Below are 22,079 nucleotides of genomic sequence, written 5' to 3' on the forward strand. Positions count from 1 at the left end.
CCCCCTATTCTGAGATGGAGGCTCTATCTTAGGTGCAGTGGCCAGTAAGAATACTGGGGCCTCAATGTCAACTCAAGAAGACCTGAGGCTACTTGCTCCCTCCCCACCAACTGAGCACTGAGATCTAAAGCAACGGACACTCAGAAAAAGGAAGCATTCCACTGTTTTCACCCTCAACTACAGAGCCCTGGATCAGAAATTTTTCCGGGAGAGAGAGAGAAGCAAGCCATAAAACAGCTCCTAGCCTCTTTTCAAAGCAACTGACTTCATTTACTACAACGTGGAAAAGTTGAAGCCTAAAGGTGCTCTTGAAAACAATGGAGGTTGTTATGAAAGTTAATTGGGAGGCAACTGACAGACTCACTGGACGTGTCTAAAATGAAGGCCAACTAGTCTGTCTAGGAAAAACAGGAAAATCTCATAGACAACAGGAAGAGACTGCTTGACTTCAGAACAAATCTCAAACAGTAACCTAGGGAACTGTCCCTTTTAAGAAGCCTGAATTTGATTGGTTTAGCCTGTAAAGGAATTTATTCTCCAGGAAAATGCTGGAAACAATAATCAGTGAGCAATTAATAGAGTTTAACAGCTGGATGTGGTTAGGGAAAGAGGCCATCAAAGAGGACAGAATACTTCCTAAATCATTTTATGGAGCCAATATTATCCTGATACCAAAACCAGACACATCACAAAAAACTACAGACCAATATCCCTTATAAACATGGATGCTAAAATCCTCAACAAAATACTAGCAAACTTATTCCAACAACATATAAAAAGAATTATATACCATGACCTAGTGGGATTAGTCCCAGGAATGAAAGGTTGGTTTAAAATCCCAAAATCAATTAATGCAATATCCTAATTGCTTTTGACAAATGACACAATCTTTTTTTTTTTAACATCTTTACTGGAGTATAATTTCTTTAGGTTGTTGTGTTAGTTGCTGCTGTATAACAAAGTGAATCAGCTATACATATACATATATCCCCATATCTCCTCCCTCTTGCGTCTCCCTCCCACCCTCCTCATCCCAGCCCTCTAGGTGGACACAAAGCACCCAGCTGATCTCCCTGCGCTATGCGGCTGCTTCCCACTAGCTATCTATTTTATATTTGGTAGTGTATACACGTCCATGCCACTCTCTCACTTCGTACCAGCTTACCCTTCCCCGTCCCTGTGTCCTCAAGTCCATTCTCTATGTCTGCCTCTTTATTCCTGTCCTGTCTCTAGGTTCTTCAGAACCATTTTTTTTTTAGATTCCATATATATGTGACACAATCTTTTATGATAAAAATAAGCAACAAACTAGGAATAAAAGAGTAATTCCTCAACCTGATAAAGGGCAAAGATGAAAAATCCACAGTTACCATTATACTTAATGGTAAAAGACTGGATGCTTCCTCCCTAAAATCAGAAACAAGACAAGGATCTTTACTCTCATTACTTCTGTTCAACATAGTACTGGCAGTTCCAGGCAGCATAATTAGGTAAGAAAAGGAAATAACAGGCACCCAGATTGGAAAGGGAGAAGTAAAACTATCTCTATTTGCAGATGACATAATCTCTTACAGTATACAGAAAACCCTAAAAAATTCACCAAAAAACTATTAGAAGTAATATGAGGTAAGTTATTTTAACAAAATAACTACAAGACATGTACACTGAAAACTATAGAACATTGTTGAAAAAAGTTAAGGAAGATCTAAATAAATGGAGAGATCCATGTTCATGGATCAGAAGATTTAATATTGTTAAGAGGCGCTAGTCCCCAAACTGATCCACAGAATACTGCTGCTACAAACATTGTTGTACGTGGTTTTTTTTGGTATATACATGAATGCACTTCTACTGTGTACATACATTCCCGCACTTTTAATTACTAGTTTTATATTATCTTTATTTCTAGCACAGAGAGTTTCTCAAAAATTTCTTGACTATTTTTGAATAGTTTCTCTTCTAGATGATTAAACAAAATCTTTCCAGAATTTGTGAAAAATCTCATTAGGATATGGATTATGATCATACAGAATTTATTTACAGCTTTTATGCGTTTAGTACAATTTTATAGTTTTCTTAATACACGTCTTGCATATTTTTAGCCATCTTTATTTCTGGTTACTATATAGTTTTCTTTGTGAGTACCATTTTGTGTCATATGTGTTAGCTGATCATTGCGATATGTAGAAATACTACTGACTTTTACATGTTGACTTTGCATATATGCAATTTGTAGGACTCTTCAATTAGCTCTAATAATTTTTCAGTTTATTCTCTTGAATATTCAAGGCATAGGGTTATAATATCCGCAAATACTGATATCCATCCAGCGTCATCCATTTGCTTCCAACATGTACACCTTTAATTGTTTTCTGTTTTGTTTTGTTTTACTGGACTGGCTAAGACCTCACATACAATGTTGGACAGTAATGGTGAGACCTGGTATCCTGTCTTGTTCCTGACATTTAGGAGAGAGTAGATACGTGAAATCTTAAACTTTATAATAAATATTAAAAAAATAATGTCATTTATGACTTCTAAAAATCTCTTCTTACAATTATGAAATTGTATTTTTGAATAGGTCCATCTATGGATTCATCTGTAAAAGTGTATTTGTGTTTATATTTTCCAAGAGACCATAAATATGTTAAACACCATGACTCTAACATCTTTTTAATTTAAAGGAACATCATGTGACTGAAATTAAAGAGTAAGACATGAAAGTTTGACAGTTAATTTAATATAAAATGTTTTTTTATTTGCTTACAAATTCTCCTTGTTACATCAGGATATTATGTTAACCTTAAAGCATGTGCAATGTTCTCATCTACATGTGCTCTTTGGTGTCTTAACAGGAGTGAAGTGGTGGGTTGGAGAAGAAATCAGTCTGTATTAAGAAAGAACATAATTCTTTTTCAGGGTAAAAGGCAAACCCAAAATGTGTTACTATACAGAGTTGCATGAGGACAATTTTTCATTAGAGTAAATACTACTTCACCTGCTGTGTTTTATAGTATCAAAAACCATAATATACATAGGAAATGTAAACCTGAAAAATTAATACAGCATTCCTGATGGAAATGTTAAGGATTAGCTAATCCTGCTGTTTTATGTTATATTTCTGCCTCACAAAGTGTGTACTTCTGGATTTTCAAAATCACTAACATATTTTCACGGATAAATGTTTTCAGCAGTAAAATTTTAGCGTACATTCATTTATTACTTTTCTAAGTTAGAAACTTGAGAAAGAATGAACTAAACTGAAGAGTTTCATAGGAAAACAACTGCCTTAGGGTCAACAAATGTACTTCAAAGAAATAAAATTAAATATGAAATAAATGGACTGGGTTAAATTAATTACAACTCGCTTTTCTTTCCATTGGTTTCTTGCTTTGCAATAAGAAATTACTGAAAATATTGGCAATTATTCTACATGATAATGTGCATATTATTTACAGATACTACTCATTTAACTATGATTAAATTTATGTTTTGTAAATATTAACATTAACAAATATTTCCCTAAATAATTTAACATTATTTTTCACCACTGCCAACTTCTGGCTCTTATGTATTGAATCAACTGTATACAAAGGGAAAAGAAAGCATATTAACATTTAAAATTACCTGGACCAGAAGTGTTATTGGGCCACTTTTATCCACTTCTAGTATTTCACCATTCTTTGTACCAACTAAAAGATGACCATGTCCTAATGATATGGCACGTATAGATGGGTTATCTTCCAAGAGAAGACCTAAAATGTTAAACGGAGATGTTCTTCTAGGTATGAAGTTACTATAATACAAGGGTGTATATATTGCCAATGATGCTATTTTGACAATGCAAATCATGTTACACGGTTGCTTTCTCCTATATTTTAAGTATTCTAATAAATGTACCACATTTTCCCCAATCATTCAATTTACTAATCTCAAAAGTAAGTACCATTTATATGCTACAATTCCATGATTCTATATTATTCCAGATCCCCTACTACCAGTCTGACAGCTGTTTATTTTCCTTTTACATTTGCTCCTCATCCACCTCCTGACCCTCTTAGAGCATGTACAATATTCTGGTTAGTAATTTTAATTCAATTTGATTTAAGATTAATTCATTTATGTTTACTGTACCCTAGGCAGACTTCAGAGATATACTGGTAAACGTGATAGAGCCAAGCTTCTGCCCTCACAGAGCACACAAAGAGGAAAACAGACCTTGTGTGAGGAGCATATTGAAAATGGAACAAAAGGGAATTCAACCTTTTGTGAGGGGGAGAGGGGATGGGAGTGTAAGGAATCATTCTAGAAGAAACAGCGTTTGAGATCTGAAAAATGAGCATATGGTCAAGAAACTGGAGGAAGCAGGAGGGAGGAGAAAGGGAAAATTCTAGGCAAAAGTGACAGCATACAGGAAGGCCTGGAGGCCAGAGACAGAGTGCTGTAGTGCCTTAACGCACCATGAGAAAGGGTAAAGGAAGAAGGGCCTGCAAGGCTAGAGAGGGAGAGTCAACAAAACACTAAGATGAAACAAAAGGCCAAGTTTGAAAACAATACCCTGACTGGTGGAAAATGTGACACTCACATGGCGATTTTCTTTGAAAAATTAACATTGATAATCTTGTATTTGTTTATATATTACTATGCGTATCACTGAAAATAGATTTTGAAAGGACAGCAATGATTCTGGCATCCAGTTAAGTCGCTTCTCTTACTGAACTCTGATGCCTGTCTAGTAAAGAAGGAAAAATATACCTTACGTGCTCCACCTCAGTGCCCACCATGTTAATAAGCAATTAATCTTTTTTCCTACAAATCTCAAAATCTCAAATCACCTTTAGATCCTGGGGCCAAAGCAGCTCTTTTTATAGCATAGGTCTTGAGACATCTTTCAAAGGAGTCATCCCAAAGAGCTACTACCCCATCTTTCCCTCCAGTTACGAATCCCTACAAAAGTAAAAGTTTTAAGTTAATGAAGATCTAAATATTTAAAAAATAATAACCTTCTTTTATATTGAAAAACTCTGGAGGAAAGAATATTTATAGCCAAAAGTTACAGCTTGTAAAAAAACAGAAATTAGCATAGAATCCATTATGTTTTTTTAAACATCAACATGGAATTTGCAAAAATATTTACCATGACACAAAACATTCTACTTTTAGAATAGGACTTTAAAAACACAGTTTGCAATTTAGAACCATAAAGTAGCTCTACCACTTTCAGCACCTTCTCCTGGAGGCTTCATAATCCCATCCTTTAAAAAGAGGGGATAATAATAATAGCTACGGGACTTCCCTGGTGGCTCAGTGGTTAAGAATCTGCCTGCCAATGCAAGCGACACGGGTTTGAGCCCTGGTCTGGGAAGATCCCACATGCTGCGGAGCAACTAAGCTCATGTGCCACAACTACTGAGCCTGTGCTCCAGAGCCCGTGAGCCACAACTACTGAGCCTGCATGCTGCAACTACTGAAGCCCACATGCCTAGAGCCTGTGCTCTGCAACAAGAGAAGCCACCGCAATAAGAAACCTGCGCACTGCAACGAAGAGTAGCCCCCGCTCGCCACAACTAGAGAAAGCCCACACGCAGCAACGAAAACCCAACACAGCCAAAAATAAACAAATAAAACAAATAAATTTATTAAAAAATAATGACAGCTACCTCACAGGATATGGTGATAACATATAAAGTACCTAAACAATTTTTGACTCAGAATAAAAGATTAATAAATACTAAGTTAAACTTTTTTTTAATAACAGCAGACCTATTTCACTCTGGGTTCAGGAGTTTGAAAAGAGGAATAAAATACAGTCAGGAAGACTCTAGCTCACATATTATTATTGGGTAGCTCAGCTAAGTAGAAAGGTAGTGTCCCTGTACTTGTGAAAATGTTCTGCACTCCATGATCAAACTATGTTTAACTTAAAATTTATTTAGGTTACTTACTTTTTCCAATGCATGCATACTGAACACTGGTCCATCATGTGCTTTAACTGTCTTTACAAGAAAGATGTCTCTCCAGATACACACGTCTCCTGTGGATGTTCCAGAAAAAGCCATCTCTTCAGTCCATCCATATACTGCACACATCATTGTGTCATTTTTCCCTGGTGTGCCTACGTAGCCTTTTCTTCCAATCAATCCTCCCCCTGGTTCATAAAAAATATTATGAAAGTACCACTCTCAAAACGTATAAAATTCAAAGCAATAAAATTTCTTTTCGGCTGTTTTTCTTGTTTAAAGAGAAAGACATGTAACAGTAAGGAGAGTTAAAAAGAAAAATAAAGGTCTCTCAATCAGTGACTTGGGCAACACCTTGCTTGGCTGCGGCAGGCATACCCATGGCTGCTTTCAGGTCATAGCTTTTTGGATAAACAAAAATATGTATTAAGTCAGTTTAAATCAGTCTTTTGATTAATTTTTTAAAAATTATATTATGACATATTTAATACAAAAAGTAAAAAAAATACAATAAGCTCTTCTATATCCATTATCAATTTACATAAAATTACTAAACAATCAAAACGTATGCCAATCCCATCTCCCTTCTTCACCCGCTACTATTCTGAATGTGATCTGGATTATTCTCACACATTCCCTTATACATATTTTACTACTCATTTTTGAATTCTTAGGTAACACGTCATTATTTTTCATGTTTAAAATTGTCTATAAATACATATCCTGTATGTATTCTTTTGCAACCTGCTTTTTTCACCAACAATTTGTTGTGGAGTTTTATACATGTTGATTTGTACCCCTAGAAAACTCATTTTCCTGACTATATAGCATTCCATTATATAAATACAACATTTTCCTATTAATGGGGACTTAATAAAATTGCTTCCAAGATTTTGCTATTGAAAACAATGCTGCTTTAAACACTGCTGCAAGGGCCTCTTCTATAAAAGTGCAAGAGATTCTCTAGGAATGCCTAGGAATGGTCATAGCATATTTGCAAAAGGAACAGCATGTAGATGAGAGGTATCATCTCTATGACCAAATTGTCCTCCAAAGTCGATACACCAACATATACTCCCATTAATAGTGAAAGGAGTTCCTGTTGTTTCCTACCTTTCAGAACACTTGGTATTATCAGACTGGGGATGTGAAATATCAACTGAATTTTATTGTGGTTTTAATTTGCATTTCTCCAATTATTCATAAGCTTTATCATCTTTTCCTATTTTTATTGGTCATTCATTATCTCTTGATATCTTTTGCCCATTTTTCCAAATGAACTCATTCACTCATTCATTTATTCAAGAAATATATATAGATACCAGACACTATTTAAGGCAATGGGGGCAGAGCTATGAACAAAACAGACAAGACAACAAAATTCCCTGCTTTCATGGAGTTTCCTGGTGAGAGACAGTCAATAAATATGACAAATAAGTAAAATGTGCGGGATGTTAGATGATGACGGGTGCTATAGAGAAAATGTAAGCATAAAAGGGAGATAAGAAATGAGAGGGGTCCATTTTAAGAAGGGTGATTAAGAAAGGCCTCATTGAGAAGGTGGTATCTTCATGAAGACCTGAAGGAGGTAGCAAGAGCAAGCCATGCAAAAAGAGCATTCAAGACAGAGGAATCAGCAAACGCAAAGGCCCCAAAGCAGGAACGTGACAAGAATCTTCAAGGAACTAGGGAGGCCAGTATGGAGTAGCAAAGAAAGTAAGGGAGGCAGTAATGGGAGATGGGGTCAGAGAGGTCAAAGGCAGCATTACAGACCATTGTAAGGATTTAACTTTTACTCTTTATGAGATGAAAAACATTTGGGTGGTGGAATGACAAGACTTGGCATATTATTTATTACCGGGTTCATTCTGATTTCTGGGTTGAGGGTAATTTGAATAGTGGCAAGGACGAAAAGAGTTAGAAGGCTATTTCAATCATCTGGGCAAATGCTAAGGGTGGCATGGGTCTGGTGATAACATAGAAGATGATGAAAAGTAGTCATATTCCAAATGTATTCAGAAGATTGTCTTTTCTTAACATAGCAGCCAGAGTTGTTAGTGCACTTGGAAGGGCAGTTAAGTCAAGTGGTGAAGGGGAAAAAACAGGTTAGACTTCTCTCAAAAGAAGGAGAAGATAACTCACAAATTTAAAGTGTAAACAACTGTGTGGATGTGTTTTAGTACATAGGTAAGAAGAGAAATTGATTAGCAAATGGAAGGTAGAGCTCAAAGAGTAGTTTTGTTTGGTTTTACTTACTTAAGATGGAGAAATAACACCACATTTATATACTGAAAGGAAAGAGTTGGTAGAGAGGGAAAACTGATAATGCAAGAGAGAAAGGGAAGAAGAGTTGGAATGATGCCCTTGAATAGCTGAGAAATGGGATCTAGTGCACAAGTGGAGGGGACTGGGTTTCACTAGAGCACAGATTATCCATCCAGAGCAGGGTCAGCAAACTATGGGCTGTAGGCCAAATCCTGCCATCACCTGTTTTTGTTCAGTGCCCACTGGAGTACAGCTGCAGTGGCTACGTCGGTTTTCTTCTCTGCTCCCAGAGCCTGCCTCCCTGACTTTTGGCTGCCAACTAGCAGCTGCCTAGGGCCCGAGCTGGTCACCATCCACAAGTTGAGGACTTTGCTATGGAAACTTCTGGGCACCCATCAGTGAAATCACAGTCCAGGAGTTGCCTTGCCTCTGGCCATCTGCCGAAGTTGAGAAGGTAGGGTTCTCCAGGAGGAGAAGACACACTAGAATCAGTGTGTCGCTAGGGCAGAGTGAAGCTGACTATGGTCTCCCCCGAGTCCAACCTGCAAGTCCTGTTCACTGCAGCAGGCTGATCTTGGAGGGAATGTCTCCAGTTAACGGCAACTGGGTGCAAACTGGGTACGGCAAGGCAGGAGTTCTCTCTCTTGTTCTCTAAGTATCTATATAATATTCTTGATTTTGTCTCTGTGTCTGGAAAGTCTAAAATATTTACTATTTGGCCATTTACAGAGTTTTTCACCTCTGGTTTAGATAATCATTATTGAGTTTTCTGATACACACAGCATAACATGTTTGTATTGTACAAGGTCATACCAGCCATGGAATAGAGTTCAAATTCCTTAGAGATTAATAATTCATAACTTGCAATTCTCAAAGGCTATATCTGGGATAGGAGGTAAGAAGCTCCCTTTTAGCCTTAGTCCTAAGTCATCTTTAACTTAGTTTACATAAAGCTATGCATTTAGAGGGCAGACAGATGGCATTTATTCAGATTAATAAAGTGGTTACTTATTTCCCAGTTGACTACTGAACTCTGGATCAGAACCTCAAAGTGAGGAATGCTGAAATGCACTAAAGTCTTAACATTTATCCTTTTATGGTTCAGTTTCAGGTCTACTTTATGTCAAATCAAAGTTAAAGAAAAAAGTTATTCAATTGCAAATCTTTTCACTTTAAGGCTATTTACTTTCTTTAAGTCTCTTATTTCAGACAAACTTATAGTTGTTTTTTTTCCCAAAACCTCAATAATAGCATTACTTGCTGGGTATTTGCAAGTCCAAGTGACTAAGATACTCAAAAGTTTCGTTTAAATGAATGGGAATGAAAATTACAAATGTGAAGATACTTCTTTTTACTTTGTAAATGTATATACACTATGATCTGATGAGTCTGTGATAAAGTATTAAAACAAGTCTGAAAATCGACTCATGTCCTATGTAGTTTACAATTTGAAAGTTAATTCAACTTGGGAAATATCTTCACTAAGCCTATTCTTTTCTAACCTATGTCTCACTTCTCTCTATAGCTATGTATTTTATCTGAAAGGTTTAAGTGTACTAAGACTTTGTCAAATTGCTGGAATTTATAAGTATGCTATTCGATTTGGAAAAGAGACTTTTTAATTTTAAAATATGAACTTCTACAGTCACTAATTTACTAAATGACTAAAGTAATATAACATTCCATTTCTATATCATTTTATAGCACATAAAGAATTTTGACACAATTTCTCATTTTTAGTTTAGACTAAAACACATGTCTTCAACAGAAGAACGAAGTCTGGACATCACTTGATTAATCTCATAAGTTAAATTCTTTTGCAAATATGAATGCTATATCAATGCAGCCAATAATGATAAAATAAATCTTAACTTTGTTTAAAATGTATCAAGACAACTGTGAATCATTCTTTTAAAAAAATAAACTTTTCACTTTTGAGAATTTTAGATTTTCATAAAAGATGCAAAGATAACACAGAGTGTTCTCATATACTGCTTGCCCACCCAGTTTCCCATAACATTAACATCCTACAATACTACAGACTACTTGTCAAAACTAAAAAATAGACATATTTGATATATTACTATTAACTGAACTCCAAACTTCATTCAGATTTCATCTATTTTTCAACTAATGAAACTTCTGTTCCAGGATCCAATTTAGGATACCACATTGTACTTAACACCAAATCGCTTTTAAAAGTAATAGTAGTTCTACCAAATGTAAAATAGATAGCTAGTGGGAAGCAGCCGCATAGCACAGGGAGATCAGCTTGGTGCTTTGTGACCACCTAGAGGGGTGGGATAGGGAGGGTGGGAGGAAGACGCAAGAGGGAGGAGATATGGGGATATATGCATATGTATAGCTGATTCACTTTGTTATATAGCAGAAATTAACACACCATTGTAAAGCAATTATACTTCAATAAAGATGTCAAAAAAAAAAAGTAATAGTTTCTTAAATTTCAAAGGAGCAAAAAGAAGCACTTCCTTACCTGCTCTACGCCAAAATTTCATGTGTTTAATTCCAGCTGTAATTAATTTATCAGGCACGTACGGGTTCATCTTTACAACAAAAATCTTATCTTTACTTCCTCTGAAATAAATACCAAAATGTTTTAACTCTGAAGATAAATCTCTCCTGTAATAACCTTTTGCCTAATCCAAACCCTATCTTGATTACTCCATTACTAAATGCTTGGCCCACTTGTCTCTTAGGTTTAGGCTACGTAATCATGCATTTGTACATTTGTTATTTTGTTATTATTTTAATTTATTAACTCCTCTCAACAGAATCTTAAAAGATAGGAACCGTGAGAACTGAACTTCTTTTGGATAGTACCAACTATAGTACTGTACATAGAGAATGCCATTTGTGGCATGAATGAGTTAAAGAAAAAAAATTTTTTATGGTACTCTGTTACAGCTTAATATAGTCTTTCCAAATACAAAATCCTCTTAAACTATCTTTTATTTGGGTCCTGTCTATATACTCTGCAGAAACCATTTATCTATATTTTAAAGTGCTTTTATGTGTCACTTTAGGGAATAGGAAGTTAAAAAAATAGTCTCTGAAACTGTTGACTATTTCCTCCTTTAAAGCAATTGCTAATATTTTTTAGTATTATAGAAATAATAATGCTCACTGTAGAAAATTTAGAAAATGAAAACTATAACAGAGAAAATAAAAATAATCTATAATTTCTTTGTGATACATGTGTGTATGTATCTCCTTTCACTCAAATATATAAAATGAGTATTTTATCATGTTTTCAATGACTACAGAATAGCTTATCTTACAGTGGAATTCACTCTACCTATAAATGGAGATTTTTGATAATCACTACTTCGAATATCATATTACAGTTACATTAAAAAGTGTGTGCACAAGGGATAAACCTACAATGAATCATGAAATCATTTGTCTTTTTACCACAATTATACTATTTATTCAATGGTAATAAAGACGGCAACAATTTAAAAAGTTACGTTGGCTTGATTTCAAAACCGTTATAAGTAAAAAAAATTTTAAGTCCAAGGTAATTTCAGTATTTTGCCAATGTGATATCAAGTTTTTTCCCTACCTTGCTATCGAAAGTTTCTCTCCTTTTTTCCAGTCCCATAGCACAATAGTGTGGCTATCATCTATTCCAACTGAAGCCAAATGTTTCCCATCCGCTATGAAAATTAATCACAGAGATAGACTGATCATTAACATTCAGAAGATAAAAAACACTCAGTACATATTCTGATACCACAGCACTATATTTAAATTTTTATAAAATAAAATATTGTTAAATGTTAGGCATACATACAGCTATGAAACAAAAAGCAGAATTTATAAGGAAGGGGAAGAATAGTGTCTCAATGCATCTAAACCTATCTGCTGACTTCTTCCTCTGACTTCACTTACCTCATCTTCTACCAGCTTAAGACAGGGGAAAGGAGGAAGATAAGAAAAGTAGAAAAAAGATATTTAAAAGATGAGAAGGAAAGGGAAAACTAAGAAAGAAGGAAGGAAGAAGTGATATACGCCAATGAATTTCACCATAGGAACTCTACTGTGATATAAGAAGTCATAGGGATTACAAAAAGCGAATCAAATGCAAAAGACACAGGTTACAAATACATATTGCTGTTTAATATGACTGTTTGTAGTGAAGGTCAATTATTTTAGTTGTTACTACCATCAAGCAACAAGTAATGACTATTAGACAAGAGATTGCGCTAAGTCAGTCATGCTGGCAGGTGTGCATATGTTTATAGGTTGTAAAGGCAATCTATAATAAAACATTTGCCACTCTGCCACACTTTTTGCAAACCTCAACTAGTATGTTATCGCTACCAGTGGTATTTTTCTTGTTGACTCCTTTACCATTCAGTTTCTTCACCTTTGGCAGATTTTAATATGTGTATATACAATTCCCCCCACAAACTATAGCAATTCACTATCACTTCAGTCAGAGCAGCAGGAAGCACAAATTTACTGTTTCTTAATATAAAATTCTCTATTAATGGTATTTCCCCACTCTTCCCAATCCATACCCCAGCTTTCACTGTAGATCTATCTGTAGTTGTTAAACTTTTATATATGTAGCAAAGAGTTAACATGATCTGAAATTATTTTGATAAGACAGATTGGAATTGTCACTTCATAGAAATGTTATACAACAAATATATCAGTTCTCACCTCTTTCTTAGCTTTCACCCTAAACATTTTCAAAGTTTACTCTGTGGCTGCAAAACATTAAATGAGATCAGGGTTTGCCCAAGGTTGGAAATACATACCACTAGTGGTAACTGAGACGGTTTCAGAGGTTATGTAGACAAACATTTTTTATTTTAATAGAAACATCTTTATAACAATGGGTATTAAAATTACATTTCATTAAATTATTATTATAAAACAGCTAGCAAACCCACACTTTCAGAGCCTTGATTGGTTAGGACAACAGTATGCACATTTGATAAAAAATTGTGAAGGTTACTATTAAATGACAAGTTTAGGCAACACTAATTTAGACTAAAATGCCATGTATTGCCTCTGCATTTTGATCATTCTTACTGAGACAGAAAACTGCCTTACCTGAGAAATCAACAGCACAGACACCATATTGGTGGTAGCCCTTTAATATCGACAATGGTTTAATGGTCTCTGTGTCCCATATGTGAACTGAGGGATCCCTACCTACCTAAAATAGAAAGAATTATAAAAGTTATTTTATGCAATTAAATTGTTTATTTTCATATCTATAAAAGGAAAACAGGAGATTTAACAACCTTTGTCATATTTGCTATATTTATCAAATAAAAAGTATAAAGCAGACTGTATACGTGATCAACATTTTTCCCTTACATTTGTTGAAAAGCTAATGAGACTAGGCTCAGTGTTTCAAGGAATGTTCTACAACTACGTAGCTCCTAAACCTTATCCTATACTTCATCAATAAAGATAATGCTTACCAAGCATCTATTATTGGCAGCATTACTATGCTAGGTACAATGAGCACTAAGACAATTAGACAAATTTTGCAAACTCATTGGGAAAACGAGATATTTTCCGTTAAAATATGAACATCTGGTAATACATGCTTAATGAGGATGAAAAGGTTGTAGAGAAAATCTTCATGGAAGAGATGCTACTTGACGTGGGCCTTCAAAGAGTGTAGGTCTTAGATAAAAAGAGAAGTAAGCAAGTATATTCTAGGCTAGGATAATAGTGTAAACAAAATACAGAGGGGTTAAAGCGCCAAGCAGGTTAACACAACTTAATTCTTTATTCCTTTAGACTCAAGTAATCACTTTCTTTATACAGATTAAGAGATATAATAACTTTGCTTATGAAAGCAACTCCTGAAATAACTAACATAGCTGCCAATTACTGTTAATTTTGAGATTGGTTTTATATAAAGACATAACAAAAAACAATACTGCAATCGATCAATATTTCACTAAGTTATTAACTGCTTTCCTCTGTCCTGTCATTTGTCTACAGATCTACTGTTTTCTATATAAGCTGGAGTTCTAAACCATTTTGAGTTACTTTTGGTTTAGGTTTCTCCCAGGTGATATGAATTGCACCTGTTAATAAACTTTTTGTTTTTCTCTTGTTAATCTGTTTTTTTTCTTTGGCTGTGCCTCATGGGTTGTGGGATCTTAGTTCCCCGACCAGGGATCAAACCTGGGTCCCCTGCAGTGGAAGTGCAGTGTCCCAACCACTGGACCACCAGCGAATTCCCCTAATCTGTCTTTCTGTTAGAGTTCTGGCTAAAAGTCTAGCAGAGGAAGAGGTCATTGGGTATCCAGGGATGTCCTGTGGGCATACTGACTTATAGTTTAATTTGGCCCAAACTCCCTAAAATTCCAGAATTATGGTAGTAAATGACCAGTTTTTACAGTCTTCATTCCAGTAGTAGCAGAATAATGTCCAAACTCCTTGCAACAGCACAATGGGTACATAATCGTGTTTTAAGAGGAACCATTTATATAAACTAAAGGTGAAAGTAAATGGTGCCCCTGAGGCCTCTGCCAGCCCATTTAATTCGTTCTTCCGCTAATGTCCATCATGCACTCTAAGATTTGAATACTTTGCGTTGCTCACAGTTATTTAAAGAAGTTGTATTTTTATTTTTTTATTTTTTCCCCCACTGTTACACGTGATATGACACACTTAAAATACATTCCCCAACCTCCCCTCTATCAGGTAAACTACTCAGCTCAAATGTCATCTTCTCTATGAGGGTTTCCCTGATTCCACTAGGCACAATATATCAGTCCTTTATAATATTTCAAGAGAGCTTTATACATATCTCTAGCCTAGTGGTTCTCAGCAGGGGGTGACTTGCCTCCCAAAGGCTGTCTGGAGACATTTTTGGTTGTCACAGCTGGGGTGGGTGGTGTTAACTGGCCTCTAGTCCGTAGAGGCCAGAGATGCTGCTAAACATCCTACAATGCACAGGATGGCATTATACACAAAAATGCAATTATCTTTACAATAAAGAATTATCTGGCCCAAAATGTCAACAGTGCCAAGGTAAGAAGCCCTGATCTATACTTATGACACTGTATCACAATTTTCTTGCGTGTTTGTCTTCCCCCACAGAGTATGAATGTTTTACCATGGCAAGGTGTTTTATTTATATTCCCAGAGTCTTTCCTGGTACACAGCACATGCTCTATGAATGTTTCTGAATGAATAGAAGAAAGGAGGGAGAAAAGGAGGGAAGGAAAGGAAGGAGAAAAGGAAAGAGTCAGGGGAGGTACAAACAGAGTGAGGGAAGATGGGAGAAAGAAAAAGGGAAGAGCTTTCTCTCCTTTCAGGGAAGCTACATAGGATGATGCAAGTTTCCCACCCCCACCCTCAATATATCCCAGAAGGTATACTTACACAGTATTTAAAGCCAAACAGACTAAGGGCTTTAGGCTTTACCACTTATTAGCTGACAGATCTTTGAGAAAATTATCTAATTTCTTTAAACCTAAACTTCTTCATTTATAAACTGGGGGAAATGGTTTTACTCTCATAGAGATGAGGTGAGAATAAAATAAATATACATTAAGAAACTAGTAAAGTGCTTACACACAGTGAGAATTTATAAATATCACCCTTTCCCTTCCTTCTCTAAGAATATCCATATAGAGAGGTATCAGTTATGACTTTTCTCCATGTTTTCTACTTTGGTAAACCCGAATATGTTACTATCATGATTGTAAAATAAAAACATAGTCATCCTGTTTGTCACAGAACATTTCTTAGATAACTTATATTATTTAAAATAATTAAAAAAAACAGATTTCTAGTCTTTACGGTTTTTGTAATTTTTACTCATAAATTTAAAAAATTAATATTATCCTGACAGAAAGGTGTCAAGCCAGAGCTCATAGTTCCAAATTCAAATTACAATAAGTAAAACAATAAAACTCTAAGGAAAACTATAAGAAAAAAGTTTTATTTGTAATATGAAAATAAAATCCCATTCTAAAGAATTCTTCATTTCCTAGAATACAAAAGATAAGGAAAAAAATGGACTAACTTAACTTTAAACCCAAACGAAGGTCTAACCTATCTGGGCTGTTGTTGCATAGTCTTTCAAAGGACCTACCTGGCCTGTTGCCACATAGTCTTTCACAGGATGAATAGCCAGGCAGAGAATATCATCATCGTGACCCAGGTAAAAGCGCTGTGTGTTCTGTTGTCGATTATAAATGACACCCACTGCTGCCACATGGTACACAATTTCACCAATTTGAGTATAGAACAGATTACTTCGACAGTCATACCCTCTGTAACTAAATATAGAAAAATCATATAACATTAACTTTGGCCTTTTACTGATAAATATGGACTATACAGAGGACATTCAATTTCCAGCTTTACAAGATACTGAACAATTTTAAAAAATACAAATATCTCAGATCCCATAAACTTTTGTGAACTGCTCTGATTACAAATAGCTAAATCCAAGCATAATACTAAATTTGTATACTATAAAGCAAAAGTTCCTTTTTTACAAGTGAAAGGGTATAGAAAAGAATATATATTTGTATTTGTTTGTACTATATTATACATAAATATTTCTGAAACTAGGTAACAGTGATTCCCTTTGGGTGGGGGGGAAATGATGGCTGGGAGGGCAGAGGTAGGAAGATGATTTTCAGAGTGTATCCTTTTATACACACTGTTCAACCATGAGAATAAAATATATCAATATATACTACAAAAATAAGTTTTAACAACAATTTAAAAATATTATACACATCCAGAAAACAAGTAGTCAAATCCCCTCAAAAATGATCAATATAGATAAAATAGATAACTAATAAGGACCTACTGAATAGCAGCACAGGGAACACTACTTAATACTCTGTAATGGCCTATATGGGAAAAGACTCTAAAAAAGAGTGGATATATGTATATGTACAACTGAGTCACTCTGCTATACACCTGAAACTAAAACAACATTGTAAATCAACTATACTCCAATTAAAACACACACACACACACACACACACACACAAAATGCTTCCAAACAAACAAACAAAAAGAAGTACTGTCTATTTTAACACTGGAAGAAAAATATTTTTACTAAATAAATCTGTTTTTTTTTCAAATTCTTGAAAACATTATAAGCCAGGTAAGACAATGATTACTAGGTGAGGGGAAGGAAAGAGTTGGACTGGAGACTCTGTTTGTCCTGGGATAAAATGTGAGATCTGTATTGCCAGATATTCTAAGAGAATCCAGAAACTGTATTTTATTGAAATTATAATATATAGGCCAAAATGCTTAGGCCAAAACAAGCCACAATATCATTACAAATTAGACATATTTAGGGGAGATGATAATCTCTCACATTTCACTTATTTTGTTTAAAGAGATCCATTTCTATAAATATAACACTAAATTTTCATAAGACAAATTAATTTTTTCTTTAATAAATACTTATATAGTGCCAGAAAACATTCTAAGTCACCACAAGTATTGACTTATTTACTCCTCACCAGAATCCTATAAAGAAAAATACTGTTATCTCCATTTTACAGATGGTAAAACAGAAACACAGAGAGGTTAAGTGTCTTGCTCAAAGTCACATAGCTAGTAAATGTGAACCAAAATTCAAACACATAAATGAAAAGTAGTCGTTTTGTACCCGTGAACAAAGTGTAATCGAATACTATTTCCTGGAGCCCGCTCTCTTCTTTTAGAAGTACCACTTTTTTGTTTCTCTTTGTATTGTTCTTTAAGCTGAGGTAGATCTTCCGTGTAAACCTTTAAATAATGTACATAAGTAGAAATATTCTTAGAACACAAATTTATAGAGGTGTTATATATTCCTAATGTAACTTCAGACATTGTGGTTACTATGATCGCTAAAGTTTTAACAACTGTCTTCAGTAGGAAGATTCTTTATGAAATTTACTTTCTTGGAAAGACAAACGTATTTACATTTTCTAAGTATCACACTGACAAATACACATTTAGTTTCCATGAAATTTTTATACTTCGTAAGAGAGTACTTTAAAGGAAATAAATGTAAGTGTACTGTGACAAAAAGCACATATAATATATAATACAATACAATACAGGCACAGTTAGTATATCAAGCACTTAATATAAATAACATTTTACACAAGTATACTTTAACTCTTAAAAGGGGAAACAGCCATACATTTCTTGGAAAATTAAAAACTGCAAAAGATAACAATAGATGAGTAAACAACAGGGAGCAAGATAAAGAAGAAACTAGAATTTTTCAGGAAAAAATCACGTGGTAATAAAAATTACCTGCCGACGGTAGGTGAGCTGTGTCTCTTGTTCAATTTCAGAGTCCAGTTCTGGAACATCAGACAGATCTGAATCTGATTCATCACTATTAGAGTCAGCCAGATTTTCTGTAATTTAAAAAAATGAAACATTACCTGTTTAAAGAAGATTCATTTTCAAAACAGCACAATAAAATTAATGATTAAGAGCTGACTGTGCCAACTGACATGGAGACAAGCCATAAAACAAGCAAATGAAATTACCTATTCAAGTGACACAGATGTCAGTAAACTGTACTACAGATTATCTTCCTCTCCACTCACTGCAAACTCAATAGTTCCTTTAAATCCCTTCACTGGCTCCCCAATGACCGCTACATCAAATTTAAATGTCTGTGCAAATATAAGTGAATATAACCTATAATTAACATGAAAAATAGCTAGAAAATACCATAATGCAACAGATGAACTGACATTAGATAATTTTTCTTTGTCAAAAAAACCATACTGAAACCTAGATACCCATCTCCCAGAGAATATATTAAATGTTTGTTTTACTAATGCATGTTTTTTACTCATCGTTTGATAGATGAAAGTGTAACCAAAAGTACTTTGTAGTCCATGCTCTGTGACAACTGAGTTTAAACATATAGACCTAATATTTTATTTAAAATTTCCACTAATAATAATAATCTATACTGTTAAGATACGAGGCTTGTGTATGTTTCAAGAGTAAAATTGTTATTTGGGGGTTACTGAAGAGTTATTTGACAGAGAAATTGTTTAGGCAGTGTGTTCTACTCACCTTGGGGTGCTATGTGAAGAGCATCTTTTAGTTTTCTTTCAGGAATAAATTTCCACTGAAAGACAGAGTGATCTGCTCCACCAATAGAAATAACCCACTGATAATCATGTGACCATCTGACATTAGTTACATGAGCTGAATGGCCAATGTATTTTTTAAACTTGGCCCCTATAACAAAAATATACCTTTAAATTGATAAACAAATGCCAATACACACACACAAAAACACTATAAACAACAATTTCTATACCTGAACCAATGCATCCTATTTCTATTACCTTAATTATGATGAACGGGGAAAAATGTTAATTCAAAAATTCACTGAGTGAACAAATGAATGAGTGTACATCAAGGGACATAAATCTTTGCTCTACTGATTCACAATATAATTTGGTAAGAACCACAAGAGCTGTGAAGCATTACCTTACTGCTTTGAGAAAAGCCTGCATCTACAAGGGGATCAATTGTTTTTATATTCAGATATTTGAATGTTTTGGCCTGACACCTTTGATCTTAAGTGATATTGACCAATCTCCTCCCCCACTATTCTCAGCCTTAGCTGCGAAGATCCTTTTAAAGCTTAAGCCATCAAGAAAATATTAGCAACATATAAAAAGGACTACACACCATAACCAAATGGGATTTATGCCAGGAATGCAAGGTTGGTTCAATATACAAAAATCAATCAATGTAATATACCATACTAACCAAAATAAAATACATCCAGTTGTCCCAACAACTATCTTTTATAGTCATTTTTTTAAACCTAAATATTTGGTATAATGTCCTTCAATGTGGGTTTATCTGATGTTTCTTCATGATTAGATTAAGATGTGTTTTTTGCACAGGCAATGTTGTGTCCTTTTGGATACATCATTTTAAGGGGCACCACAGTTCTATCACTAGTGATGTTAAGTAGCAGCATTTGGTTAAGGTTTTATATACCAGACTTCTCCAACTGTAAAGGATTTGTTTAACTTTCTGGCTAATTTTTAAAAAATCTGTGCAATGATAGGAACCATTTTTGTGGTTCTAAGTTCAGAATACATTTTCTATATCTTGCTTAGATAAACTTGATATTTGGCAATATGTATATGTTCCTGTTAGAGTACACTAAACACAATAATGTTTGGTTTCATTTTGATAATGTTTTAGAAGTTTTATTTGAAGCTACAGAAGGCTTGTATTTCAGGATGGCAAAGATCCATCAATTACAAACTGGAGAAAAACCTTCACCTTGGCCATGAATTTAGGGATAGCCATCTAATCAAAGCATAAAAGATGTGACCCAAACTATATAGATTACAATTTACTGCTACCTGACAGTAATGTTATTTTTTTAAGAATCAATTTTTTATGTAGCTTAACAGAAGTCAGTAACTTTCTAGATGGGTAACTTGCCACAATTCACTCCACAAGTCCAATAAGGTAAGATTTAGTCCCATCCCTCTTATAAGAGAATGCATTATTTGCCTGTCAAGAGGACTCTGGCTATTACTTCCTTTGATGGGGCCCTTACATACTCTTAGGCAACAGAGAGACTTACAAGGTAAAACCAGAAATTTCAGCAAATAAAATTCCAAGTTTTTAAGGTGTACTAATTTTGTTATGTTTAGAGCAAATGAAGAAGAGTTATCTGAGCACCTATTCTAATTGACTATATTGGGTGATAGTTCCAAGAGAGGTGTAGATAATCCTATAAGGCCTTTCAAATGATTTTCTCTGTGACTTTTCAAAGATCAATTCCTCTGGAAGAACCAAGGCAATTCAACAAGAAAGCTATGGAATAAGTCTAAGGGAAGCCAGTTATTTCTAATCAAAGTGACTTTATTAATAATTATTCAATAGCCAGCACTGCTTATCTAACTATGATAAACAGTTTATCTTAAAAGTAAACCTAGATATCACATCTTTTAAGAAGTGACCATGACTCACCAAGACCAATCATATCCTCTTATCATGCTTCCAGAATTCCCTGTTATTACCCCATGTATTTATAACACTCAAATGTAATAGTCTATTTACTTGTTAACTCCTCTAATAAACTATAAGCTCCTTGAGGGCAGGATTGTATCTTGTTTATCATACATCCCTAATGCCTGATACATAGCAAACATTCATTAGGTATCTGAAGAAAGGGAAAGAAAGGAAAAAAAAAAGAAAGATCATATTTTCCCTTACTCTGCCTATACACTTGAGTTGAAATGCTAGATTGTAGAGGAGGGAAGAAGAGTAGTGAAGGAGACTGAGAGGGCATGAACTCCAACACTTACAATTCATTAAAGGGGACAAAAAGTCTGATGTAAAGAGTATTGGAGTTGAAATCAAAAGACTAGGTTTGAGTGTCATCTTGACTACTTAATAGCACAGGAGCTTGAGCACATCAGTTAACCTCTCTTAGACTCCATTTCCATTTTAGTATAAATTGGATTATAAGCTCTCAAAGTCCCTTCATTATTAAAAACTGATATATGATAGGAAATGATAAAAGAACATTTAAGGTCTAAACAGTATGTCATCAATTAGGACTAACATCTCAGAGAAAAGATTTATCAAAGCAAGCTAGAATGGTCATAGAAGCATTCCTAATTTAAATGAGAACAGAATGATAATTCTTGGTGAGGATAAAGCAATAGACTGAAATATTTATGCTTCAATGATCCCATGTCTTTTCTAATTTATTTTAGGGTATATTTTAACACAAAGTTAATATGAGTTAAATCTCTTCAATAAATTGTAGCAATATGACAAAAGATTTTTTTCCCATTTAACAATGTTTTGATGACC

General features: G+C 34.6%; 1 protein-coding gene across 8 annotated transcripts in view; it reads right to left on the reverse strand.

Moving 5' to 3' along the window:
• The window catches only part of EML5 (EMAP like 5), a 169,410-nt gene that overhangs the window by 64,346 nt on the left and 82,985 nt on the right, over nucleotides 1-22,079 (reverse strand). For all 8 annotated transcript variants that reach the window (XR_009563183.1, XM_060295159.1, XM_060295158.1 and 5 more), the window contains 10 exons: nucleotides 19,293-19,460; nucleotides 18,510-18,616; nucleotides 17,875-17,993; nucleotides 16,323-16,513; nucleotides 13,311-13,412; nucleotides 11,809-11,902; nucleotides 10,720-10,820; nucleotides 5,946-6,148; nucleotides 4,836-4,947; nucleotides 3,628-3,755 (listed from right to left, as the gene is read on the reverse strand). Coding sequence is in view for 7 of the 8 variants with exons in the window: in XM_060295159.1 (XP_060151142.1) it covers nucleotides 3,628-3,755; nucleotides 4,836-4,947; nucleotides 5,946-6,148; nucleotides 10,720-10,820; nucleotides 11,809-11,902; nucleotides 13,311-13,412; nucleotides 16,323-16,513; nucleotides 17,875-17,993; nucleotides 18,510-18,616; nucleotides 19,293-19,460 (1,325 nt within the window). In the remaining variant the exon portion in view is untranslated. The remainder of the gene's footprint in view (nucleotides 1-3,627; nucleotides 3,756-4,835; nucleotides 4,948-5,945; nucleotides 6,149-10,719; nucleotides 10,821-11,808; nucleotides 11,903-13,310; nucleotides 13,413-16,322; nucleotides 16,514-17,874; nucleotides 17,994-18,509; nucleotides 18,617-19,292; nucleotides 19,461-22,079) is intronic.

This window comes from Globicephala melas, chromosome 2 (assembly GCF_963455315.2).
Source record: "Globicephala melas chromosome 2, mGloMel1.2, whole genome shotgun sequence".
Taxonomy (NCBI): Eukaryota; Metazoa; Chordata; class Mammalia; order Artiodactyla; family Delphinidae; genus Globicephala; species Globicephala melas.